We start from the raw sequence: 27819 nt of genomic DNA on the forward strand, positions 1-27819 counted from the left end.
ACAGAAGGAACACATTGATGTATTCATTCATCTGCTTTGTGGGCAATGCATTTAATGTTTTGTTGGTCCCCGTATCCAAATAAAATCAAAATTTTGATGGAGGAAACAGCTGTCCCTCTCCAAAAGGGAGGGAGATTTCATTGCTGATGCAAAACCAACACTACATGTAAAGTTGACCATTGCTTTATCATTTTGTACTATATACACTGCAAGTTGATTAGGTCTCGACTTATTAATGTGTACAAAAACAGCTTAGTCACACAAGTTGGATAAAGTTTTCAGAATATAAAAAGAAATCAGCCCCGGCCCATGATGTTACTAAACATATAAAAAATATAAAATTCATATGTGGTCTGGATTGTAGTTGATTCATTTCTTCTATTGGCCTAGCTAGCTAGCTAGTAGCCAAGTGTTATTTGGGTAGCGAAGGGTTGGTGAAGAGAGAATTTGGAATAATGCTATATATATATATACTATCCTTTTATGCCACCGTACTATCAATTAACTATTTATAACTCACAACAAATTGAATAAAAATGTAATAAATAACATTTTTATAATATTTATTATACACTAGCTCTCTTTTGGAAGGAAGGTGGGCAATTGTGGCATGCCTTAGTATGGCTTAATTGATATAAACTCATGATAATTATGATTGAGAATAATGCATTTTCCCCACTTATTCTCATATGAGTACATGAATATACATTTGATAATCTTGTAAGTTTGTAAATAAAGGATTGACACAAGTTTAAATCTATCTAATCTTTAGTTCAACAGATCATTTATCTTTGTCGAAATGAGACCTCTCCTAAAGTCATATTGCCTGAATTTCATTAAATTTGGGAGTTATGAAGCTCACCTACCCCGAACAGTCTAAGATGTAGAGCCCACTAATTACCTAAGACAGATAGGCTTCGCGGCTCCTCTCGTAAGCTACTTGAATTTTAATCACGGTAAATCTTAATTTTGCCCTCAAAGACCAGGAGTGATACCTATTTTTTATTGGCAGTGTTTGCCAATGGCCTGGGCTGGTACTGTACTAGGCCCTTCCTCAATTCCAAAAAGAAAAAATTCTTTCACCTCAAAATTAATCCCAATATTCCTACTTTTTATACCACATCAATTTTTTTTATTATTATTATTCAAATAAAAAAATCAATACAAAACAATTTTTTTTACATTTTTCCATATAAAATATATTTTTTCACTTTTTCCTACAAAATATTTTCATTAAAACCAATCAAACACATATTCATAAAAAAAAGTGCTACAATACCGGACCTGGTACAGAACCAGCCAGGCCATTGGCGAACACTGTCATTGGGCCAAATGATGTCCAATAAAACTGGGGCTTTTGTTAATTGGGATTAGATTTAGACATATAGGGCCCAAAATAAAATCCATTGGATCTTATAATTTGCAGAACCCGAATTATTTTTCTTGGCTGTCCAACGCTCAAAGGAATACTCCGGCCACTTTTTACTTTTTACGTCGAACGGACTTTGTAAGTTCGATTGATTTTCTGTTGTTTTGGGGATTGTTTCTAAATTCTAATCATGGTTTACAGTAAAAAGTTTTCAATTTTGGATTTTTATCGGAGCTATTTCTGATCTGGGTATTTCTCAATTTTAGGCTTTTTGTTTGTTTCCATTATCGATTTTCTCCCTTCGCCGTCGCCGGTGGGGTTAGCGCATCTCAGGTACTCTCGTCTGTTCCGCAGCTCATTGTCGTGCTTCTCTCTCTCTCTTCGATTTTTCTCACTCTCACCGATTTCTCTCTGTTTTTGGATTCCGGGTTTTTCAGTGGTTTTTTGCCTGACATTAGCAGAAATTAAAGCTCGGGTATTAGGAATGATAGTAAGATTAGTTGGATTGATTAGACGATTGACAATTTTCTATGTAAGTGATTGTGTTGGCATTCGAATTGTTAAAAAGAGAATGATGTTTTTCTGTTCTTTGGGTGCCCCTAAATCCTTTGAACTTGATCATTAATAGAAAACATTCAAGACGGTTAAAGGAAGCCAAGTGTTAAGGATGTCAGCTATGTTTGGGTAAAAAATGGACCTAATTTTGGTCTCATCCCAACACCTCAGGTTTTGGGTAATCAAATCATTGACCCAGTTAATGGATTCATGGGGCTTGAAGTCTTGATTCAGGTTTTAGGCCTATGCGATGAAAGATTGGCAATTAAAGATCATTCCAAATGCCCGGGACCTTACTGTCATTCATGGTAGCTGCTTATTGAGCAGTTTGATAATATAGGCAAATTTGACAAATAGTCTCTTTTTCCTCGTAAGAGGAATATTAAACTCCATGAAACTACCAGTCACTTTTTAAAAAAGCTCCACAAACTGTTGCGACACTTAGATATATTAAACTAAGGACAAAGTTTTCCTCTAAATTGGGTTGGATGAATTTTCTTCAACTTAATCTATAAAAGTGACATGTGTTCATTTTTTTATTAACATGTGAGATGCACATGAGTTTTTAATAAAATGTATTTCAACTTTGTCCTTGTTATTAAAAAAACATGTGCATTTTACATGTTCAAGGAACACATGTCACTTTTATAGACTAGGTTGCAGATTCCTCCAACCCAGATTGGAGGAAAACTTTGTCCTTAAACTATCATCTTATGGCAAGTAAGCCACTCCATTAGGGTTGGCCATTAGGTTGGATGGAAACTATTTTTCTTCCAATGGTACCCTTATTTTCTTAAAAACCAAAATTAAAAATTAATAAAAATAACTAAACAAACAATTTTTTTTTTTTTTTTTTAAAAAAGAAGCAACTCAATGAGGGGTAACAAACACATGACTGGATGCGGAAATGTTATTCATATAGTTTCTCCATTTAATTAAGGATGTCCAGCAAATATATGAAAAGCCTAGAGGTTGTTATGTTGCTGTTATTGTTTTGAGATAAAGTGATGCCAGATGTTACCCAATTGGCCCACACTATGCAGTATTGGTGCCAACAAGGTTCATTTTAAGAATGGATAATATTCTAAATAACTCTTAAATCACCAAAGATTTGAGTCTACGAGATTTTACTAAATTTCTTTTGCTTCTTTTGAAAGAGATAAGAGAAATCCATATAATTCCAAAACAGCTTGGTTTTGTTTATACATATGCTTGATGCACTGAAAATTGTATTGGTTGGATTGTGTCGATGGATGAGTAAACATTTTTTGACATCTGAGGGAAGATTAACTTTTTACAATTAATTATTTTATGTTATTTTCTTTACATTTACTTTGTTTATTTCTGTCTGACACATTCATTTTCAAGGGTTTTAGAGGTCTGGGAAGTAAAACACAACGATGGATTCATCACAGAATGCAGCAACAGCTGGGACTGGTGTTGGCGGCAATGGGATGATCATCTCTCAAGGCAATGACACGGCAGCAACTGCTGTGGATGAACCAAAGCAGAATTTGAACCAGGTCATCAACTCTATCCAGAAAACTTTGGGCCTTCTGCACCAGCTCTACCTTACTGTCTCTTCCTTCAACGCTGCCTCACAGCTTCCTCTTCTCCAATGCCTGTACCTTTCTGCAATCCTGTGTTGTAATTTATTCTTTTATTTGTTACTTGGTTTACCAAGTTATTTATTTCTGTGCGCTTGATTCTGCAGCAATTCTCTTGTTATGGAGCTCGACAACATGGTTAGATTAGCTGAGAAGTGCAGCATTCAGGTTCCTATGGAGGTTCTTAAGTGAGTTTTTTTTCCATGATTGCCTCTTCTTCAACTGCAATTATTCTTTTATGGCCTAATTCAAGCTTTTCTTTATTTTCTAATAACTGATATTTTACTTTTGCTTTTAGTTTGATTGATGATGGAAAGAATCCAGATGAATTCACAAGGGATGTCATAAATAGCTGTATCGCCAAAAATCAGATCACTAAAGGCAAAACTGATGCCTTTAAGGTTGGCTTTATATCTCGATATGACACATGTATATAATTATTTATCTATTTCAATGCTTCAAGTAAGTTTTACATTTACTATTGAATTTTTCGCTTGTGTGTGGTTTTATTTTTTAGGGTTTACGCAGACATCTCCTAGAAGAACTTGAGCAAACATTTCCTGATGAAGTTGAATCTTACAGAGAGATACGCGCAGCCTCTGCTGCTGTAAGTAATATTCTGTTGACCCTCCAATTTCTTAGAATGATTTCCTCTACAGATTTGCCTCCATAAATTTTCTTCCATTTAACATAATTTTTTTGTTTTGCCAAAATTACAATAACCTATTCCCCAGTTCCCAACCACCCTCTCCAAAATTCCCTTTCTGCTTTGTTTGAAGATCAAATCACTATTTGTGAAGGGTACCTCTTTATTTGTCAGTTTTAATTGTTATAATCTTCTGTTATTGCATAGAATGTGAAGCACATGTCTTCCTTGAACATACTGGATGTGCATCTCATTCCCTGAATGATTATGTTATTCATGAGGAATGATTAGTTATTGGTTAATGACTTTAAATAGTTCATTAATCAAATAGACCAAAGGTAGGGCAAAGTCACAAGTTATCAATGAGAAGAATGAAATGCTAGAAGCAGCTATGTGCATAATCTGAAATTTAGATTGGTGACTGAATGTACTTATCAAAAAAAAGATTGGTGACTGAATGTATGTGTTGTGCCAAATACCCACCTAAATTAATAGGCAAATACTTGGTGTGTTTTACTCACAAGTGCACGAGATCAAAACGTGAGTATAGAGTGCAAGTACGAGATTATTCCCACAAGGATTGTTTTTATTTAGAATTGATTTTCCCAACTTAAATTGCTACCACAAATCATACTAATTAAGATAATATTAGGCCAATGTTCCAATCATATGGTATATTTAATGCTTGTCAACCTAAGGGCATAGTATCTATACCTTAAACTATTGATCTCTCTAAGCAATGAATTAGACATGGTATCTACTTTAATTCATTTATTCCCTACAGGATTTAGCATGGTATCTACTAAGTTGTTCTTTAGGGAAACATAATTCTATGGAGATCGACAAACACATTAGTCCTAGGGCATGGTATTTACTCATAATTCTCATGTTGATTAAGCCAAGAACCCATGGTGAGGTTCTTTTGTCGCTTATTAAGCCCAAGACTTGGTCATCTAAATTGACTTAATTAACAAATTTATACCATAAAATATGAGGAATTCAATCACATAGACATAATCAATTAAATTAAACCACAATAATTGAAACAACGGCACTAATATTAAATTAACAAGACATGATTAGGGCTTCAATCTAGTCCTAACAAAGAGTTTAGTTACACATAATGAAATTAAAACTAAAATAAAAGGGAAAGAAAAAACTGGAAAATGCTTCTTGAAGTAGCCTCCAAATTTTTCTCTCTGGAATTGTCTATTTTCTCAAAGGCTTAGAAGTCTATTTATAGGTTTTAGAAAGACCTAGAAACCCTAGGAAACCTAATAAAATCGAAGAACAAAGCCCTAGTCCAATTAGGGTTGGGAAAACCTAATTTTAAGTAGAAAATAAGTCTTTCCGTATCTGGGTCGCCTGTATGCGCTCGATCGCAGCTTGCACTCGATCGTTCCTTTGATGTGCTCAAGCCTAGGTGTGGTGCGCTCGATCTGAACTCTAACTTTTCCCAAATTTGGTCCTTTAAGCTCAAAACTTCAAGAAATGCTTTATTTTCCTTCAAACACCTAAAAACAGACAAAATTAGTAAAACAACATAAAATAGTATAACTAAAGGATTAACACACATAAATTAAGGGACTAAAATATGTATATTTTAGCACTTATCAGTATGGCACACAAAATTCGAACTCCCTACTTTTTAAGTTAATTTTGATTCAAGATACTAGTCAGCATTTGAAAGGCATATACCTTAAAGTAGACAGAGCTGAAGCCTATGTGAAAATGCTATTTTGCTTTTGGTTTAACTATCTTAAGGTTTTAAGCTCTTCACATCTAATGCAGGAATTGAAACGACTTGCACAAGCACAAAGCACATTACCAAATGGAGATATGAAAGTCTAATCTGACTTTTCGGTGCCCATGTCAGTATTGCATCTGGTATTAATGTCCATCTCTTAGCATGTCTGTGATCTTGTGATTGTTGATAAAAGCCAAATGGATACATTGATCTAATATGGCATAATTTATTTTGGCTTAATTTCATTTTCAGTGCATGCTGATCATAAATTTGGGAATGCGATGGCTTTGATTGTCCTCATGATTTTAGCTTGTATACTATCCTAGATAAGTGCATGTACTATTCATATGGTTAACTGATGTATTATAAAGAAAATATGTCCTGCAGTTGCAGGTTTTTCTTACTCGAGTAACAAGAACTTGGATTTTATAGATTTTGTTCTCTCTATCTCTCTTCGACTATTCTTAGGAGGGAAATCACACCATGTTTGATGTGGATCATTTGTAAACTTTTATTATCCTTCTGATTGTTGCTTGTTGAAGCATGAGGCTAAAATGCCCACCATGTGTAAGAAGAGTGGGAAGTCCATTGACCATTTATTGCTTCATTGGGAAGTTGTGAGGGACCTATGGAGTTATATTCTTAAATTGTTTGGTGTAGAGTGGATTATGCCAAGATGTGCCATAGATTTGATGAACAGTTGAGGTGGTATGGTTGGGTGTGGTACCATGAAGAAAGTATGGAGGGTGGTTCTGATTTGTTTAATGTGGTGTCTATGGATTGAGCGAAATGCTCGACACTTTGAAGATATAGAGACATCGATAACAAAGTTGCAAAAGACTGTGGTGAACACGTTACATATTTGGATATCGGCACATTATAGCTTATTTGGTTCTACTTTTGCAGTCTTTTTGACTTTATGTTCTTCTTTTTCATCTTAGGGGTTTTCTTATATACTCCCTGTATAATAAGGTTGCGCCCATTTGTGCCTTATTTATGAAATGACATTACTTATTAAAAAATAAGTTTTTCGTGAAAAGTTGCTCTGAAAGAGTATGCCCAAAGTAATTGTAATAATCCATAAATTTGGAGATACAATTATGAGTGGAAGAAAGATGGAAATAAGTTTGTTGCTATGTATAGAATCCATGATGCCAGAGCATTTTAGTCAGTGTTGGTAATTTTGTTAAAGCGAAAAAGCTAGTGGCAGAAACTCGTGACATAATTAGTAATTTGGTGTATTGCAAGGGAATCCTAATTTGGGAGATATTTAGAGAGTTGCTAGAGGTAATATATAAGTAATCGAAAATTCATTAAAAAGTGTAAAGGTGCAATTCAAGTACACATTAGGTATACAAGAGTGACATCTAATTAGAAGAAGAAAAAAATGTAGAAAAATATGAAAGCTAGAAAGTAAGGTGTCTTAAAGAATAAAGCCATTAATTCCACTAATGTTCTCTCATGGTTCTCAATGTTCTGATCATTTCTTTCCCTCCAAAGGCAACACATTAAACAGGATGGTATCATCTTCTATACTGCATCAAACTAAGCCTACTACCTTGCTCTCACTAGCAAGCGAATAGGTCTACCAACCGACTAGGCATAACCCAAGCTAGCCCTAAATTGCTGAAGATAGTATTCTTATTCCAAAGAGCATTGGCAATCTCACAATGGTGTAGAAGATGATCCACTAACTCTCCATTCTTCTTACATATACAACACTAATCATCTACAATGACATGCTGCTTTCTTAGATTATTCATACTAAGGATCTTCCCTAATAACGAATAGAAAGGGAGGCAAAGGTTCTCCTTGTCACAAGCCACGAGAACTACTAAAAAAACCCGTTGGGGTGCCATTCACCAAAATCGAAAAGTGAACCGAAGAAATACAATATGTAATCCAATTACACCATTTTCTCCCAAAATGTATCTCCTCAGCAAATACAAAAGAAAGTACCAAAATTTACATGTGTATAAGCCTTTTCAACATCCAGCTTGCACAACACACATAGTTCCCTAGATCTAATCCTATTGTTTAGGCACTTGTTGGCAATGAGAGCAGAGTATAAAATATGCCTCCACTAGCGTTCTAAGGCTTGGAAATGATCTTCTTCACTACCATTTTCAACCTAATTAGCTAGAACTTTGACGACAATTTTGTAAAGTACACGCACTAAGCTAATAGGTTGAAAATTTTTAATGTCAACTGCCCTTAGTTTCTTTGGTATAAGAGAAATGAATGTGGCATTGAGACTTTTTCAAACATACCCTTGGCTTGAAAATCATGGAAAACATTCATGATGTCTACTTTGAGCACCTCCCAGGAAGATTAGAAGAAACTTACAGTAAATCCCTCCGGGATCGGAGCCTTGTCACAGTTAAAGGCTTTCACCATCTAACATAGGCTGCTGAACTGCTAGGTAAACTATCATAGAATTGCACAATGTGTTTTCTTATCTCAGACTAATTTGAAAGAGCTGCACCATTAACCACCAATTGCTCAATGGAATTATTCCTTCTACTTGAATTGTCTCTATTTTTGCCTTCAATTCACTTCCTCCAAAAGAGTTGTCCTCTCCAAGTCATTAATCACAATAGCCTTCCTTGTTTTCTCCTCCTCACTTAAACCTCTCTCTTCTTCCAAACCCTCAATAATTCAAGGCAAGAGAGTCCATATATAGACTCTTTTATATGGCCCTTCTTAAATCCATCAGAACAGCTACATCCAATTGAAAGAATCTCCAATTTGGAGGAGAGATCAGAATTTACTTTTGCCATACAAAGAATTCCATTGCTCTTTCAGGCTTTAACTTCACTTCCTCAGTGTCAATTGGACCTGAGTTTTTCGCCTATGATTCTGAGATTATTTGATACATTGAACTTCTACAGGGAATGTTTGTTTGTTTCAACCTTCGACACTATTCTTACTAATGCATTCACAACATGTGTATGGTAGCACGCATCTCCTGATATTCCTATTTCTTCCTACTGCTGCAATGCCTTCATGTTCCCTTTGCTTAATAACTTTTTTTTTTTTGATATCTTTTCTATTAGCTTTTGCCTGTATTAGCTTGAAACATACTAACTGGACATAAGGTGGAGAAGCTAGACTTATATAACCAACTACTATACAGGTCCTGGATGCAGCTATTTCTTATGATGGCCCAATTCTAGTGGTGGACTCTTCTGTCTGGAGTCTTAACTCCTTAGATTATCTGACAAGGTAGTTGGAATTATTATATTTGATTATAGGAGCTGTTTCACTTTGATGCAATGCTACCATATTCTTTACTCTTTAGGAAGATTACTTTCATACATTTACATCTATGGTAGTTATAATGGTGGTGCAATTGATCAAGATCATAACTCCCACCACTGTGAATTACCACTAGACAAATCAAGAAAACTACTGCACCAATCTCCTAATGATGGTGGGGAACCATCTGCTGGTTCTTCTATGTTCAGAATGCCAGTTTCTTCTGCAGCATCACTCATCAGCATGTTGGTTTGGTGATGGTCACTTTCTGATAGAGCTCCGGCTGTTTCATTTGATTCAAACACAGGTTCTCTCTTCACCGATTTGCCTTCTCTGCTGTTCCCCTTTTCTCTCCCGTGAGACTTACCCAGCAGGCTTTTCAGTTTCTGGGACTGTTGTAAACCATAAAACACTTATTAAGAATTGCTTGTAATTAGCTACTCTACTTATGTATAGAATAGTAGTGTACCTGCAGGAGCAATGACTGATGCTCTCTTTGTAGTGACTCGAAGCTGGAAGCTAGAGTGTCATAATTTGCTTTCAATATGCGGTAATCTCGCTCAATCTGCTTAGTCTTCAATCTGGCTCTCCGATTCTGGAACCATATTGCAACCTGGTGAGGCCGCAGGCCAAGCTGATTAGCTAGCTGCAGTTTTCTCACAGACTCTGGCCTTGACTCTGCCTCGAACATAATTTCCAGCGCCTTGATTTGTTCATCACTGAATTTTTGCTTGGTGCTGCTGTTCCTTCTACTTGTCATATTATTGCGTGAGTCAAGATTCTTGCCAGCATTCACTTATTTCTAATAAAGTGATCTCTTTTTCTTAGAGTGAGTGTGAACTGAAGGAAGAGTTTTTAGACTTTTGAGAGACATATGATATTGATAGTGGTCTAGAATCTCGGTGTGGGCCCGAAGCATTGGTAGGGGAATTATCACATCTACTCGCTGCAGAGGAACATCCTACTTGCTGCATCAAGGTTCATAATAGTCTAAGCTTTTTGTGCTCTCTGCTCATTGAAAATTTCTTACAATTGTTTGTCTTTTATAATTAGATTGGTAGTGTGAGAGGCTCTTCTTGATGGGGTTTGTCTGTTCGAGCGGGTAGGACTCATCTCCTGCATAGGCAAGTGAGTCTCATTGAGATCTTTCGCCTTACAATTCGTACTAGGATGGTAGGAATCTCTATCAAAAAATTCTTGTAACTTGGAACATATCAATGGTGATGCTTTGCATATTTAGTCCAGATTGCATCGAGGCATGAGTATAAGATTATACAAGTTAATTTTAACTCGACTTATTTAATTAAACAAGTCAAGTTCGATGGCTGTATCAAGTATAAAACTATATAAATTTTGATTAATTTAATTTAAAGATGAAACGCTTTAACTTTAATAAACTAATTTTATTTAAATACATGTTATATTATTCAATGAAGTCTTTGTCAAAAGAATTGACAGCTAAGAATATCTGGCATACAAGCAGCGAGTACATTGCATTTACATACAAGGGCAAAAAAGATAATATGCTAATTTGAAAAGTATTTTGTCCTCATACAAGGTTTCATTGCCACGTTGTTCTAAAGTGACTTTTAAAATAGGAGCACCAAACAGTACGTTAGGACAAAAGACATAGCTGGCTATCCCCAAGTAACCAATGCCATTGCACCACCCGGTTTGTGGTCTGCTTTGTGGGTCTACCCACGTGGCTTTATTTCGAAAGTTTATATGTTTTGGTCGTCATAACGTGGCACCAAACTTTTGGTTTATCTGCCCACCGGCTTGTTTAGACACGTGAGCTAAAAGGTAATCTGCTTCATGATATTTTGTTGTACCGTCTCTTTAAATATTTGAATTGAATTAGGATTCAAATTAAATATTAGTCGTATTTTAAGGGTATTTTTGTCTCTTCAAAAAGTGAAAAGACAAAAACATCCTTTAAATATAGCTAACTAGATACTCTCTAGTTCTAGATACTTTTCAGTTCATTTGAATTAGAACTAGATACTTTTCGATTCATTTGAACTAGATCTGGAGATGCCCATGTTCTATTTGAAATTTGAATTGAGTCAATTGACCTTTTCTTAAGACAGTTAAGGATTTTAAGAAGATATTCTTAAAAAAAAAAAAAAAAAAAAAAAAGAGTTTTTTTTAAGAAGAGTTTTGTTTTATTAGTATGTTTGGTATAGTAGTTTGAAAATGTGTTGTTTAAAAAGACATAATTAATGAATACGTAATTGTTAAAAGAGTAATGTTATATTGTTATATATTATACTTGTTTAAAAAAAAAAAAAAAGGAATTAATGGCCACTAGAACATCAACTAGTAGGATGAAAGTGAGATGTGTATTGTTGCACGAAAAGGTTTTTATTTTTTCTTACCTTTTCAAATTAATGGTTTTTTTTTTTTTTTTTAAAGAATAATGTTAAAAATTATATTTTTATCTCATAATTATTACACAATGCTAATGTTGCAGAGTCTCAATCAATAATTGATTTTTTCTTTTTTTTTTTAACAATGACTTGGCTAATTGTTAATTTGAGCTCCTACGTAAGCTAATAAGATAATTATAAATAAAAAATATAATTTATAGCATTATAAGATAATTAATTTTCATCTATTGAAACAGAGTAAATATTTTGCACCGAGTAATTTGGAGCAGAAAACATGTGACAAAGTTCTAGTTTTCATACAAAAAATAAAGAGGAAATAGATGATAAAGGTGATTCTTGAAGATTCCATGTTTACAAAGTCAGTAGTGGGCTGCTGCCTTTCTTTCTTTTTCATTTTGTTGGGCAGCCTTTCTTTTTTCTTGATTTCAAGTATCAATGATTCTCATTTAAAAATAATTAAATCAATGCAATTTTCTTTTTTTTTTTTTAAAAAAAAAAAATTAATAGTAACTCACTACCAAATGGCATCTATGAGATAGTTACCGTGGGATAATGTGGTTTTATAGTTAAAATTTTATTTTATTGCATTTAACACGGTACATATGGGAGGCTCTGACTTTGACAAGTGTCTGGGCTTTTAAAATGAATGGTGATGATTGCTTGAGACACTATTTGCTTGGAAAGGTCTTGTTTTGGGTTTACCAACATAAGATGGGGCTTTATCAGTTTATCCTTCCTTAATCCAGGTGTAAACGGAAATATTGGGCTTGGGTCACTTGAGTGGGCTTGTGTACCTTTGGGCCTTTAAGCTAAAGCCCACATAGCTCTCCCCCACGGTCATTTATGCTTAGTCCCACCACCAACTCCTTTTTGCGTCTTAATGGGCTGGCCCATGACAGGGAATGGGCGTCTACTTATCCTAAGAAGCAAACTTTAGCCTATGATAAGCCCAAAGATTGCGTTGCTTATGAAAAAAAAACGAGCCTGGTTCAAACTTTTGCCAGCCCTTCCACATGTTTAATCTCTTTTTTCTTTTTTAACTTTATTGGTTAAATCTAGTTGACTATCGATGACTAAATAAAATAAAGATAAAATTTTCTTTCGAACTGGATTGAAAAAAATTAAACTAATATGTCTTGTTACGAGCTTTGGAGAGGGACCTCGTAACAAGACGTTGTATGGGTAAATTTGCACAATCACCTTTGCGTAATTTGTTGTAATTTGTAGCGTTGATGCAATAATTTTTCGCCCCCTCTTAAACAAACTTACAATAGACTTGAGACTTTTACTCCAAAGCAAATTAAGAGATCATCCCAACAAAACTTCTCCAACGCTTATGCAACTTCGTTTCTCATGATATTTGATGCATGTAAATTGATTTTTTTTGTTGGGCGGAGTATGCTGCCTAGGCTTTGGGCTTAGAAATTGGTTCCAAATGAGTTCAAATTTGTGCTAAAGACAATAATTAAAGCTGACTGGTAGTTAGCTTTAATTAAACTAGTAATAATTAAAAAAGGTTTAAAAACAGTCCCCAACACCTGCTCACGGTGTTCAATTATATTAAAATTGGAAACGAAATTCAATGTGTCGTGGTATGTATGTTTGAGTATGAAGTTTCAAACATCAAAAAAGAAAAGAAAAGAAAAACTCCACCTAGAATTTGGTTCCATTTTCCACGTTGTCTAGTTTGCAAAGAATCTTCTTTTCTCAATCAAGCCCTACTTGGGTTGGGTGGCCAAAAAGCTAACACAAAAGGGTTCTTAACTTTTTCACTTTTCAACCACTCCTGCACATTCATTTCTTAAGAGGGGGGTATTTTTTTTTTTTTTACAATTTCTTAAGGGTTATTTTATTTTGCATGAGAAAGAGGACGAGATTTTAATCTTTTCAAGCAGATTTTTTTTCACTATTTTAAAAGGAAGTAGTTTACACTTTTTAGCTGTGACAACAATGATTCACAGGTTGCCTAATAATGGTTGTATCAAAATATGACAAAAGACTTACAAAAAAAATGACAAAAAGGTCAATGGAGGTCAGAAAATGTATGGGACCAACGTATTTTGGTTCATGTGATTATCTATGGTAATTGGGCTGAAACAACTAATGGACAATGTTTTATTTCAGATTGTGTCGGAAGAAATTGTTTAAATTCAGCTGATTAAATTCACATTTGTGTATTTATAAAACGCATATAGTTTTATATGATTAATAAGTTTTTGAAGCAAATTGTCACCGTCTTGTGCGACCCTGGAAAAGGTCCGGCTTGTTTATAGTTCTCTTGGGACCATCGGCAGTACCATTGCCTGCTATTGGGTCCTTTTGGACCTAATCCAGAATTTATTACTTTTTCTGCACTGCATTTATCTTTTGGGTTTTATTGTTGGGGTGTCCACCCCTTTTGTTGTCAATTAGCCCTGTAACCCGCTTTCCCTTATTTGATTAGAAAAAAAAAAAAAAAAAAAAAAGAAGTTTTTGAAGCACGTGAAAATTATATGCTTTAAAAATAAATATTAATTTAATAAAAAAAATTCAAGTACTATAACTTTGAATTCAAAGTCATTTATAAAATGATGTGGCAAGTGGAATAATTAAGAGAAATTGATAACCTAAATTTTTTGTTTAATTATTTCACCAATTATAAACTAACACATCAATTTATAAATGACTTTGTAATAAATGGTTGGTTTGGGTTTCCGGAATCCCCTTGACGCAACTCTTAATTTAATAGATTGAATTAAAAAGAAAATTCAGTACACAATAATTTGATCAAAGCATGTTGGTATCTTAAATGAAAAAAGAAAAGAAAAATAAGTTAAAAAAATTATAAATTTTCAAAAGAAGGAGACAATGCCGTTAATATATTGGTGGGAATTGAAATGCGAAAGAACAAAAATCTAGGTAAAGTTTGGTGCCTAATGGGGTTAGGTCAATCACCATGAAATTAGGCCGCTTTGAAAAGAGAAATCAACGGGAATGCTTTCATATTTTTCATAGCTTCTGGGTCAAAAAGGTGGCTTCAGGTCAATGGGGGCACCTATTCGGATTCAACCAATTATGTTGCCTTCTTCTCCAACTTTATATATATATATATATATAAGTCCTTTATAAAATGACATGATAATTTATGTGGTACTTATAATTTGGCTACTAAAATATAAACCATCAAGTCATAGTGTATACTCTAAGAATGATATTTATCATGTCAATTACTAAAATATGGTTAATGTTAGAAGTCATTTTTGTGTTACTCTAAGAATGATCTGGCTTCTAAAATCATCATTGAGCTTGTGATTGATCATGATTGAATTTTGATAAAATGTTAATTTTAAAAGTTATCCAATTCTTAGAATGACACAAAAAGAATATAAAAGTAACTTATAGAATTATTCATAAAATACAAATTATCACTTAAAATATTAACTCCCCCATAATATAACGCATGTTCTTTTTATTTATGCCATTTGGCAAAAAACAAGGTAGAATGATCTAATCCAAAGTCAGAATTGATTATTTTGAAGAGTGAACAAAATTACGAACAATTTTTAAGAAAAAAATTTGGTAAATTAATATAGCATTTTCCATTTGTAACTGGATTTTCTGTGCTTAACCACCACCAATTTTTGAAAGAACCACCTCTTTATTTACCTAAGAAGATGATCTAAGTTGGTCTCCAAGAGGTAACTTAATTGTTTGGAACCACGCTTAATAAAGTGGAGGTCATTAATTCGAATTCCCCTCTTCCCTCTTGTGCGAACATGTCAAAAAAAAAAAAAAAAAAAATACACTCCTAGGTGTGAAAATGTAAGAACTAATGCTCTGTTTGTTTTAAAATGATTTTTAAAAAATATTTTATGTATTTTTAGAATTATTTTATGTGTCTTGATTAATGGAGTATGCAGACTCTTTTATTTATTTATCTTTTTCTAATGGAGTATGACCTGAGAATGGTCCAATCCCTTCCATTTTGTGCAAGTTCATAGGCATCCATAGACATAGTTACATTAAAATTTAACTGACTCGTAAATTTTTAATTTTTTAAGTAATGCTAGGGATATATTTTTTTTAATATTTTTATTTTACTTTATTATATGAACCAATCAAATTGGTGGTTGGCATGGATTTGACACCTATCGATCATCTTTCTCTTTTTTACTCCAAGTAACAAAAAGTTATTATAGTAAATGGAAATAAAGTAATTAACAAACAAACATATTAATTAGCACATGTTTATGACGTTGCTAATACTAAATAGGTCAACCTGTTTTATGCATTTTTTTATGTTCGGGTAAAAACTTTTTCTTAACAAAGTAATTATAAGGTCAAATCAAATTATTCTAAGTAGCTAAAAAAAGTTAAAATTCTCCATAACCAAAGCATAAGCTTTCATTTCAACACCTTACTGACATCTGATGGACGTGTACCTGCTGTGATATACAGGATTGTAAAAGTTTGACATTGGATAGGTAAATTATTGAGGCATATGTTTCAAGTCTCACATTGGATTGGTAGTGGATTTGATAAATTAGACTATATAAATAATAAAATATTAATAAAATAATTTCTTATTAACTTAAAATTTTGAAATAAATAATAATTTAATATGATATTAGAGTAAATGTCATAAGATTGACCCTCGCTTCACAATTTATCACTCATTTCAATTAAATATTTTATGTAATTCTCACTTGTTGAACCATAGTTTGAACACATGTGAGGAAAAATGTGAAAATATTAATTAAATGATTGTGTCAAATGCAAAATCAATCCCTTTAGTTGACAAGAAATAATATATATATATATATATATATAGAGGAGGTAGTTTACCTAATTTCACTGGGTTGAGGTGGCCAAACCACTTCCTATTTTTTTCCTTTTTAATCTGTTCTTTTCTTTCATTTTTTTATTGTAGGAGACATGCGTCTAATTTTAATTGGGGATGACATGACACATTGACAATTTCCGTTGGGATTTCAAACAACGACAAGTACTCAAGATGGGGAGTTATTTGCAACTTATGCTTACCATGGGGAGTTTTAAGTCATTTTTAAATATTAGGGAGCTTATTGCAAATCGGTGCAACCACAATGGACTGGTTTTATATTTTTCTCACAACCATTTCTTATCGACCTAAGTTTTTTTTTGATAAATAGTGATTTAACAATAAAAAAATAACTCTAATATAAATTTAATTAATCCTTTGAAAGTATATATAGTACAAATGCGATTATTATGTTTTACTAAGACACCTTATTTGAATAATAAATTCCATTAACAAACATAGCAAAGTAGGCAATTAATTCAGAAATATGCTCTGGTTGATTTTTCTCATGAGCAAATGAACAATATATAGTATATACAACATGTCAAGAAGGAATTAATTACATGCTATCTATCTTGATTATAGAGGAGGGAAAATGAGATACGGGAATTAGTCCATATATATAATAGAAAACGGTTCATTGAGCTAAATTTTGACTGAAATATTAAGAATTTATAATTGACAAGTTAGCTACTAAGTAAATTAACGAATCATTTTTTTTGCTTAATCAATTATTTTACTAATTATAAATTGTCATGTTTGTTCGTAAAGAAAGTAATTTTTGGCACAATTTGTGAACTGTACATGAACCCAACAATAAATTAATGGATTGGGTTAAGGGATATTCACACTTTGATACGACTTGAACCCTACACGCGACATATGGGCTAGCAATTTTTGGCATGGCCCTCAAACTCAACACGACTAACCCGCTTAGTTAAAGTGGTCGGGTTAATGTTAACCTATGTAGTCTTCTACCTATATTTTGACAGAATCTGAACTTGACAAGTAAACACGAATCCACTCCCACACCAAACAACACTTGTTAAACAGATCATATGCTTAAACCTAGCATGTGAGGGCTTTCAAAAGGTTGGCGATAATTGGTGGAATTTTTTACTTAATTTGCATAGTGGTACCAAATTCGAATGGCTCGGTAGAAATATGCTCTTCAATGGAAATAAGTAGTGTAAAGTGGTCCTCAAGTTGATGGAATCAAACTGGAAGGACCATGCACCCAATGGTGGAGCGGAGAGCACCTAAACATGTATATAGATCAATACGCTGACTCCTCTACCCTTTTGTGTCTGTCATGTGTCTGTCGTCATCTCGAATCCCCCGCGACCGTAGTAAAAGAAGTGAAATGCACTGAACGAGGGGGGTTCCCTTTTTCACGCAAATTATTTATAAATGTTGCCCAGTTTTACAGTACAAATAAATTTAAAAAAAAAAAAAAAAAACGTTAAAAAAAAGAAAAAAAAAAAAGAAAAAAAAGAAAAGAAAGAAGCAAGATTTCCAATAGTGGTGGGTAAAATTAGCTGAACTAATTCTCTGACTCATTCTTGGATTACTTGTTTCGTGTCTCATCAACATCATCATGATGTCTCCCAATCATACGGCTCAACATGTCTAAATATTTAGGGTTGCCAATGCCAAAATATGTCAAACCTAGTAATGGGGTGTTAAGACTTGAGGGTTTCTGAATTCAGAGTTTTTTTTGTTGTTGTTGATATATATATATATAGATGCTGCTTAATTTTGTAGCTGATGGTGTGATTAGGTCATGATGATCTCGCGCTAGTCATGGGATTTGATATCATCAACGTGTAAAGAAAAAAGTACGCGTGAGAGAGAGAAACAGAGGAGCTGAATTCTATATATACTGCATGGTAGAGACGATGAGATAGATGAGACGATGGGAGAGAGAGAGAGAGAGAGAGAGAGAGAGAGGAGTCGTGGTCATTTCTGGAACCCAAGACCCAGTTGGTAGGGTCAGGGGGGTCTGCTGCTTTTATTACTTTCTTTGTCCTTTTCACCACCTATCTCTCCTTCCCCTGCCCTTTTTATCTCTATCTCTTCCGTCTCAGTTCTCACTCACTCACTCACCCATTTCACCATGATCAAAGAGATGAGAGACCCATCTCTTCTCTCTCTCTCTCTCTCTTGCCTGAGGGTCTAGGGAGGAGAATTGGGTTTGTGATGAAATAGTGGAGAAGGAAGGAAGGAGAAGAAGAAAGAAGCTTTTTGTTTTGAGGGGAATGTTGTCTGGCTCGAGGTCACCAACTAGATCTATGATGTTAATCTCAATTTATCAGATTTTGTTCAAAATTTGGATCTTTGAGATACCCATTTGGGAGAGATCATGAGTTACTGACGTCGGACCAGGCTTCATTCCCCCCAATTATTGCTTCCACTACTCACTCTGATCATCGCAATCTCCTCGATCTGATTTGTTCTCCGTGGATGGTTTTTTTGCCTTGATCTATTGGTGAGTTTTCATGATATCCTTGCCCTTATGTTTTTCTTGCATATGTTCGTTTGTTCTTGTTCGCGTTTGGACTGTTTTTATATATATGGGGTTTTTTTGTAATTAGAGAAATCAGGGTCGTTGGGCATGAGCAGATTGGTGTAATGATGATAGATTTTGACTACTTTTTTCACCCTTTTTCTGACTGAAGAGGGAAAGGATCATCATTACTCTTTTATTTTTATCTCTAAATTTCATGGATCAGGCAGGGTTGTGTTTCCCTCTGTCAGTCTTTAACTCTTTCAGGTTCATCATTGGCCTGGTTTTTTTCATCATGGCTTCAAGAATCTTCTCTGTCCGTTTCTGCTCTTTCCCTAATCATCTATTTCCTAATTGGCTTCTTCTTGCACTTCCCCTCCTACCCTCTACACCAAAACTTTTCTCCTTAGGGTTTTTCTCTATGGATTTGAGATTTTCTTTATCAATATGCACATTAACAATTATTGCTTCCTAATACTAATATTGTACTGGATGTATCATGTATCAAAGATCATGGTTTTTCAAAAATATCAATCTGTAGGTATCTGGTTTTCATCCTTGTCTTTATGTTGCAAGTGATAGTAGGTGGAATATTATTGTTTGAGCTGTGTGATCTCCGCCTCTTTTTTTTGTTTTTGTTTTTGTTTTGTTTCTGGCTTTATCTCTTATTAATTAACCAGGTAGTTCTTATCTTTCCCTGGCTGAAGAGATGGCTTTAGCACTCAGGTTTTTTGGAGGTATGCTTAGGTTACTATTACTATATTCTGATCAATCTTTCTTTATATATGTAAGTAGCTAGCAGATTTGTTTGATACATCTATCTCATTTATTTATGATCCTTTGAATTTAATTATGTTTGCAAGATATTATTATGATCCAAAGATGTTACTAGCTTTTGTAATGCGTGTGTTTCACACTACTTCCATTGCTTCAAGAAAGGTGAAAGAATAATTCCTCAAGGCTGACAGATTGTCTTTGAGAAGCAACCCACTTGCAAGAGCAATAGCACACACACTATTATTTTCATCCCTTCTATTCTATCATCTTCGAGATTTTCCTTAGAGCAATAGTGTGAATGCGAATTATGGTGATATATATATACAAGAGTATTTACATACAACAACAGAAAAGTAAAAGAAAAAAGAATGATGTGATAGATTGGATGTGTGATTTTGCTTACACCTTCTAGTCTTGTCTTATACATCATGAACAAGTTACAGTTTAGATCTGTGATTTTTCTGCACAATGTGAGAGGGGAGGAAGATAATTAATTACAAGTTCATAAACAGAAAATGTATGCCGTTTTCCTCAAAGATCTTGATATCGTGAACATTATTAGATAGCTGGGATTCTGGGAATGTTCTTCTACCTACATATATAGCAAAAAATAAAAGTATGGTTTTCTGTATACGCCCTGTGATTTGTAACCCTTTTTGGGAATAGTTATGTGTAATTAAATAAAATAAAAATCAGCATCCCCAGTTCATCCGGGCAAAGTGGGCTATAGCTAGCTGCCTAGCTGTACAGAAGGAAATACAAAGGAAATTAATAGGGTGAATAGAAAGATGAATGAGAGAAGCGTCACCAAAGAGGACAACCGTGATGGGTCGTCTCTAGCGCTTTGTGGGCATTGTGTGGAGTGTTGTGCCTCATTCTGTCATCAATTTCTGAAGCTGAGTCATAAGCAACACTGCATGCCTTTAATGGTCTGACTCTTTCTCTCTCTCTGTCTCGTTTACCATAATACAGTTGAGTCAACATCAGCAGTTACAACATGGATTCCTCTCTACAGTGATTAATATGGACTATGATTTTTCCATTTTGCAAATAATTATACCCAACGTGTAACAATATTTTGGATGGAAATTTTGTGCTGCTCTATTGCAACAACAGGCTGTTTGGGCCCCACTTGAAATCCGAGCAGGTGGGCCTAGACTACCCGGATACCTAGCCAAACAAGTGGAGCTCGAACAAATTAATTATCATTGCAATAATGCAGTGATATTGCATGAAATCTACATCTTAGTATTTCATATTAATAGTTAGGAATCTAGCTAGCTAGTAACTTTGAGCATCTTAAAAGTAAATAAAGCCAAGTATTATAATATATAAGTTGATTTAAGAGCCAAGATATTATTTTTATTAACCAAATTTGTACCTTGTTGAATGGCATTGGCATATTTGGAATGCATTTTTATTTTATTATGCTAACGCCATTGATGAGCTAGATCTAAAGGGATAAGAATGAGATATATTGGTGTATTGTATATGTAGCATTTTCCTTCTTGTTGACAATATCTCTAGTCTTGGTATTAAAATATTTATTGACTTAAAAATATGCAAGGCCGTGACCTTTTTTCTTGGTTTGGTTTTCTGATCACCTCGAGGTGTGTGTGCGCGCAGGGAAGAAGGTGTGTGATGGAAGGGAAGTCATGGGGGGTGGGGGAGAGAGAGGGAAGGGGAGGGTAAACTTTCTTGCAACTTTTCTTGAATTATTGAATACCAACTTTGAGAAGTCATGGACAGCTTTTTAGATGGACCAAAAGCATCCCAAAAGTTGGACATGGAATCAGCTACACAGTGGTTTTTGTGCTCAGTAATAATAATAATAATAATAATCTCTTTTCATATATATATATATATATATATAACATCTTTGTCACAAGTAACACAAAGGAATAGCCCAGAAAAAAATAAAAAAAATAAAGGTAACACAAAGGAATAGGATATATGTTTTTTATCCGAGATAAGATTCCACACATGCATTTAAGATTAAAGCTGTACTTTACTTTTGTTAAATTAATTGATGAGCCATGTTTTTGTTGAGAGTTGAGACCAAGTGTGTGAGTACTTTTGTTCTTGGGAGTGCCACTACTGTCAAGTAGTTCTTCCACTCTGGAACTAGCTAGATAATCTGAGCTTAGTTGAGTGGCAGGATTCATATTTCATAATTTCTACTTCATGTTAAAATTTTAAGGATTTAATGGTATAAATATTAATTATCACATGTTGTCATGGCATTTAAAATTTTGGCATGATGTGACATTATATAAAAAAAATGAAATGTGAAATAAATCATCTTCATTTCACTTAAAATCGATAGGATCCTACTATTCCCCTCAACTAAGGCTTTGTGTTTTCATTCTTATTAACATATATTCTTTCTTATTTATAACCAAAAAAAAACGAAGTTAATAGCTTTTGTGTGCTCTTCTATGCTGTTTCCCATTTGGATTTAACATAAAATGCAAGTCTATTTTCTACAGGAAGCCACTAAAATAATATATTACGTACAGCGGATCGTAATATTTCCTTTTCTTTTGACAACACCATCGCATCTTAAATAACATACCAATGTTGTTGAATAAACCTTTTATTAAATAAATATTAAAATTTTTGTTGTTACAACAATAAATACACCTATCATTATTATGTTGAAAGTGCCATAGGCGGCACATCAAAATATATACATCTAAAATAGACTAAAGTCACGTTAATTAGTCTATGACAAAATTGAGGCTACTCCCAGCCTTATCCATGGTAACCAAGGCAAGTATATGGATCCTCATCACTTGCATCATTAACCATGAAATGGTAGAATTATCACAATTTCAAAAACGAGGTATATATAAGTCCATAGTCCCAATAAGTACAATAAAATTGACCTGTGTAATATGAGGCTTCTTTTTTTATAAGATAATATCCCTATAATGTGCTTATAATAACAGATGATATAGAGTCTTCTAAAAGAGAGTTTTATCGTTGAGAATCATAGCTAATATAAATATATATATACACACACACACACACAAACTTCCTTTTATATTTTCTTTAGCTTTTTCTTTATATTGTATAACTATACATTCGATAATATAGAGAAATAAAACAGTTTATAAGACACATAAAACATAACAAATCTCATGCTATTATTAGATATGCAATGCATTAACTTTGCTGTTACACTTGTCTATCTATTCCTACTATTCTTGGGACTTATCTCATGGTGTTTATCGTTCTTTCCTCACGTAAATAGGGATTACAAACGATTCTATCCCCAGTGACGAAGGGTATTCATTAACTCCTATTCATTGCAATAATGTGATATTTCTTAAAACCAAGTTTTCCTTCCAAAACTCAAACTTTTTACAAATATCATTTTTCTTAACACGTGTTAAAATCATTGAAAGTATAGTCATGTTCATATGTAAAATAACAAAGTTCAATTTATATATATATATAAATTGAACTTTGTTATATATATATATATATATATATGTGTGTGTGTGTGTGTGTGTGTGTGTGTGTGTGTGTGTGTGTGTGTCATGCTTTTAAAGTAAGTTGCAAGATCTTAGTAAGTATTATACTTACGGTCTCTAAATATATACTGCTAGGTAAACTCCCTAATTCTGGTCTAACACTGCATTTATAGTGTGTCTACACATTAGCCTCTATTTTATCTTAATCTGGTAGGTCTTATTCACATCCTAAGACCATTAATTGTCAAAGGATTAATAATCATATGCTCTGCTTTATCCTAAGTAAATTATTCCCCTCCCCCACCTTTTTTTTTTTTTTTTTTTTTTTGTAACAAACATTGCATTACTGAAATTGGGAACCAAAGTCCCTAAAATAGGGAAGAGCAAGAAAGGGGGCTGGATCCTTTCCACTACATATGGGGGAGGGGGGAGGGGGAATAAGTGGGAATGCAGCTCCAGAAAACTCTTGTCGCGGCCCAAAATGCCACATGATGGGTGTAGAAGTTAACACTTTTGTGAACTTTTCTAGCCTCCCAAAGAGAAGAAGCTAGTAGAAGTAACATGGTATTGACAATAATAGATTCTATATGCCAGTCTTAAGTGATGGAGGGATTCTGCAGAGCTGAAATAACCACCAAGGAGTCGCCTTCAAGAGTGAAATTCTTGAGCTTCAAAGAGGCTGCCAGAGAGGCAGCAAGCTGAGCTACAAGGGCTTCACCAAAATTGGAATCACATGGAGGGTTTATCTTAGAGATGGCCTTAATAATATGACCCTTAGAGTCTTTGCAAACAGCTGCCTGAACAGAAAACTGCTCCCTTAATGCGATATCAAAGTTAATCTTATGAGAACCTACTCGAGGAGGGGATCATATTTCTTTTGCATACGAAGAAGAGGACTTCAAAGTTGCTGCATGATCTAATGTGATTCTTCTGATTGAGCTGGCCAGAATATTAATGTCTGGAATAATACCTTCATGCACTACTTTCTTTCTGGAGAACCAAAGAAGATCACAAAGAACTGAAGCATAAATTTGAAACAAATGTGAATCAGCTTTAGGAATGCCAAAAGAGGAATGAAGGTGAATGATGCCTTTAATCCAACTTGGGAGACTAAGAGAAGACCAAGCTAAGGAATCAATAGCCCAAAAAGAGGATCTCCAAGCTATTCTAGCAAAAATGCAATGAAAGAAGAGATGTGAGACAGAATCATATTCAAAATTGCAGAGAAGGCAAAGAGAATCAGAGGGAGGGATATGGAAGACTGCTTTCAACCTAACCTTAGAAGGAAAAAATGTCCCAGTCTATTTTCCAAAGAAAAAGAATCAGCCTAACATTTAACTTAAGCTTCCATAACAATTTCCAAGAGCTAGACTCAAGAGGGGAAGAAGTAGAGATGGTTCTAATACTGCTGATCAGCCTATAAGCTGAACTAATAGAAAAAAGGCCATTGGAAGAAGGGTTGCAAAGGAAATTTGTAGCAATGTTAAGGCTGATATGAATTTCCAGAATCTCCTTGACACTATGGGAAGTGAACAAAAAAATCAGGAGATGGAGATTCCAAGAGCCATTTGGGGATATGAGATCCGAGACCACCAAATCAGGATGAGAGGAAAGGCTCATAGGGAGAGGGGAATGAACGAAAAAATGGATAGTAGGAATCTAGGGGGAGTTCCAAACTGAGAGGGAGGATAATCTATGGATTCTATGGTAGACACCTTGGGAGATAATAGGCCGGGACTTAAGGATGCCTTTCCAAAGCCAATTTACCTGAAAGCTGGGACACTATAATGTGTCTGAACCCATGTGAAGTTTCTATCCAAGTTTGGAAATGAGAGCAAGGTTGACATCTTTCATCCTCCTAAGGCCCAAACCACCAAGAGTTTTAGGTATACATAGGGAATTCCAAGATTTGAGGGAGAGATTCCTTGCTTTCGAGGAGGGAAAGCTCCACAAAAAATTCTTGAAAACCCTATTTAACTGGTTGCAGATACTTGTAGGGAGCAAGAAAGTGGTCATGGCATAGGAGGAGATGGGGCCTTGGGAGATAACAAGCTGGGACTTAAGGATGCCTTTCCAAAGCCAAGAGGAAGAAGAAAGGGAAGGGAGGGGGGGTGGAGAGAGAGAGAAAAGATTCAAATCGGAGATATTTACCTAAAAGCTGGGACACTCATAATGTGTCTGAACCCGTGTGAAGTTTCCATCCAAGTTTGGAAATGAGAGCAAGGTTGACATCTTTCATCCCCCTAAGGCCCAAACCACCAAGAGCTTTAGGTATACATAAGGAATTCTAAGATTTAAGGGATAGATTCCTTGCTTTCGAGGAAGGAGAGCTCCACAAAAAATTCTTGAAAACCCTATCTAACTGGTTGCAGATACTTGTAGGGAGCAAGAAAGTGCTCATGGCATAGGAGGGGATGGTTGCAACTACAGATTTGATGAGCACCAGTCTACCTGCTTGAGAGAGGGTTTTAGCTATCCAACCATCAATTTTTAAGATAATTTTGTCAATGATGCTTTGAAAGGCTGCCTTTTTAGAACTTCCAAAGAGGATTGGAAGGCCTTGGTAGATGGATTTTTGAAGGGTTGGGGAAGAAGGGGAGAATATCCAAGATCATGGCAGCAGACAACAGTAGTAGAATTTGTGTTTTTGGAGAATCTGATAGCGGACTTGCCATTGTTGATGGACTGATCAGACCAGAGGCAGTATTTATCCAAACAAGAATGTATACTATTGGCTTCTTTGGGGGTAGCGTTGTCAAAGATCAAAAGATCATCAGCAAAAAGAAGATGGTGAATGGCTGAAGAGTTTCTTGATATTTTCAGCCGTCTAATGTTATTAAGAGATTCTTCTTTAAACAGCAGTCTTGAGAGGACTTCAGAACCCAAGATAAACGGGAAAGGGGAGAGGAGATCTCCCTGTCTAAGTCCTCTATCAGGGGAAAACTAGTCAAAGGGGCTTCCAATGATGAGGATGGAGAAAGATGAAGAACAGATGCATAATATGATCCAGTTGATCTATGCGGGATGGAAACCCAATTTCTCCCAAATAGACAAAATGATCTTCCATTTCATTTTGTCAAAAGCTTTCTCCATATCCATATTAAGAAACATTAATCCCCCTTTCCTTTTTTTTGCTTTTGAACGAGTGCAAAAGTTCATGAGCAAGTATGGTGTTGTCTTGGATGTTTCTGGAGAGAACAAAAGCAGATTGAAGGAGAGAGATGATCTTAGGGAGTATGGTCTTCAATCTGTTGGCCACAATTTTTGTAATTATTTTATACACAATGTCAATAAGCTGATAGGCCGAAATTGGTGCATAGTATGAGAACCATTTTGTTTGGGAACCAGAGCAATGTGGGTATGATTGTGCTCCTATAATAGATGCTGGATCTGAAAAAAGTTCTAAATGCAGTTAAAAACATCCTTCTTGGCAATAGACCAATATTTCTTGTAAAAAATGGCAGTAAAACCATCAGGCCCAAGAGCTTTGGTGGAACCTAAGCTGGAGATGGCTTGAACCATCTCTTCTTCAGGGGAAATGGAGCACAAGTAAAGGTTATCTTCAGTAGTAATAGAAGGGGAGAAAGGGCTAAGCGTTTCATCTTCAATGGGAGGGGAAGAGGAGGAGAACAAATTGGAGAAATGAGACACAAAATTTCCTCCAATTTTTGCTCTATCTGAGATCCAAGACCTAGCATTAGTCTTCAGGAAATTTACAGCATTTGATATTCTTCTAATCAGAGTGGAGGTATGAAAAAATTTGGTGTTAAGATCCTTACACTGCAACCAGGTTTCTTTAGATTTAGACTTCTAGAGAGATTCTTCCTTAATCAACAAAACATCTCGCTCTTTCTTTAGATGAGATTCCAGCAAGAAGAAATTCGAACCAGGGGGAGAAAGCTAAACCTGATTAATTCTAGCTAGAATAAATTTGATCTTTGTTTGAATGTTACCAAAATGAAGGATGTTCCACCTTTTGAGAGCAGCTGTGATTTGATCTAGTTTCTTCACAAGACAGAGAGCTGGAGGATCGAAAACATGATGCTTCCAAGCTGCAGCAATGACCAAACCACAAGCACTACAAAAATTATGTAGGTTAGTAACAGTGGTTTAGTAACGTGTCACTAGGGTTAACACGTTACTAAATTTTAGTAACATGTATATAGTAACGTGTCTGGCATGTTAGGAATTTGATTGTTGCTAAATCCCGTTTAGTAACGTGTTAAGACTGACACGTTACTACTTAGTAACGTGTCAACAATTGACACGTTACTAAATACTTAGTAACGTGCCATAAATCGACACGTTACTACTTAGTAACGTGTCGATTTACTGACACGTTACTATACTTAGTAACGTGTCATAAACTGACACGTTACTACTTAGTAATGTGTCAGTTTTTGACACGTTACGAATTTGTGCATGAAATTTTTTTTTTTTTTTTTTTATACATCATAAATTGCTCTCACCATACATCATCAATTGCTATCAACATACATCCATTTCTCAAGTCCTATCCCAACATTCCCCACAACATATATCCATTTCATGTCCACAAAAATTGATATATATATATACAACAACATTGTTGTATATTACGTCATTGTCCACATCTCAAGTCCTATCCCAACATTCCCCACAACATATATCCATTTCATGTCCACAA

General features: G+C 34.7%; 2 protein-coding genes and 1 long non-coding RNA gene across 8 annotated transcripts; 2 read left to right on the plus strand and 1 right to left on the minus strand.

The window, feature by feature from the left end:
- The first annotated feature begins 1419 nt into the window (after positions 1 to 1419).
- On the plus strand, positions 1420 to 9406 carry LOC132175099 (mediator of RNA polymerase II transcription subunit 10b-like). Of its 5 annotated transcripts, none has more exons than XR_009439390.1 (9): positions 1420 to 1507; positions 1636 to 1702; positions 3293 to 3548; positions 3639 to 3719; positions 3830 to 3932; positions 4049 to 4138; positions 5969 to 6064; positions 9061 to 9149; positions 9319 to 9406. XR_009439390.1 is itself a non-coding variant. In XM_059586925.1 (9 exons), the coding sequence occupies exons 4-8, from the start codon at positions 3325 to 3327 to the stop codon at positions 6026 to 6028; spliced, it is 558 nt and encodes a 185-aa protein (XP_059442908.1). In that variant the 5' UTR covers positions 1420 to 1507; positions 1636 to 1702; positions 1807 to 1901; positions 3293 to 3324; the 3' UTR covers positions 6029 to 6064; positions 6177 to 6575. The 5 variants fall into 5 exon arrangements, 4 of the variants coding, with proteins under 4 accessions (XP_059442908.1, XP_059442907.1, XP_059442905.1 ...); XM_059586925.1 differs by lacking the exons at positions 9061 to 9149; positions 9319 to 9406 and adding exons at positions 1807 to 1901; positions 6177 to 6575; XM_059586924.1 differs by lacking the exons at positions 9061 to 9149; positions 9319 to 9406 and adding an exon at positions 6585 to 9052.
- LOC132175098 (homeobox-leucine zipper protein ATHB-7-like) lies at positions 5208 to 10437 on the minus strand. Of its 2 annotated transcripts, XM_059586921.1 has the most exons (3): positions 9652 to 10437; positions 9313 to 9574; positions 5208 to 5691 (listed from the first exon to the last, which is right to left on the minus strand). In XM_059586921.1, exons 1-3 carry the CDS (start codon positions 9940 to 9942, stop codon positions 5684 to 5686), a joined length of 561 nt encoding a protein of 186 aa, XP_059442904.1. In that variant the 5' UTR covers positions 9943 to 10437; the 3' UTR covers positions 5208 to 5683. The 2 variants fall into 2 exon arrangements, with proteins under 2 accessions (XP_059442904.1, XP_059442903.1); XM_059586920.1 differs by lacking the exon at positions 5208 to 5691 and having other exon boundaries at positions 9156 to 9574.
- Positions 10438 to 18336: 7899 nt separating this feature from the next.
- LOC132173337 (uncharacterized) lies at positions 18337 to 19790 on the plus strand. The gene is made up of 2 exons (XR_009439305.1): positions 18337 to 18879; positions 19578 to 19790. It is a non-coding gene; the product is annotated as an uncharacterized LOC132173337 (long non-coding RNA).
- Positions 19791 to 27819: the final 8029 nt, after the last annotated feature.

The sequence above is a fragment of the Corylus avellana genome, chromosome ca3 (assembly GCF_901000735.1).
Source record: "Corylus avellana chromosome ca3, CavTom2PMs-1.0".
Lineage (NCBI taxonomy): Eukaryota > Viridiplantae > Streptophyta > Magnoliopsida > Fagales > Betulaceae > Corylus > Corylus avellana.

What these genes read in the sequence shown, in the direction of transcription:
- LOC132175099 (XM_059586924.1), top strand. Translation starts at nt 3,325, where the DNA reads ATGGATTCATCACAGAATGCAGCAACAGCTGGGACTGGTGTTGGCGGC. An exon ending in CTTCCTCTTCTCCAATGCCT is followed by an intron (nt 3,549 to 3,638) that starts GTACCTTTCTGC and finishes TTGATTCTGCAG; the next exon opens with CAATTCTCTTGTTATGGAGC. An exon ending in GCAAAACTGATGCCTTTAAG is followed by an intron (nt 3,933 to 4,048) that starts GTTGGCTTTATA and finishes TTTATTTTTTAG; the next exon opens with GGTTTACGCAGACATCTCCT.
- LOC132175098 (XM_059586920.1), bottom strand. Translation starts at nt 9,942, where the DNA reads ATGACAAGTAGAAGGAACAGCAGCACCAAGCAAAAATTCAGTGATGAA. An exon ending in ATCAGTCATTGCTCCTGCAG is followed by an intron (nt 9,575 to 9,651) that starts GTACACTACTAT and finishes GGTTTACAACAG; the next exon opens with TCCCAGAAACTGAAAAGCCT.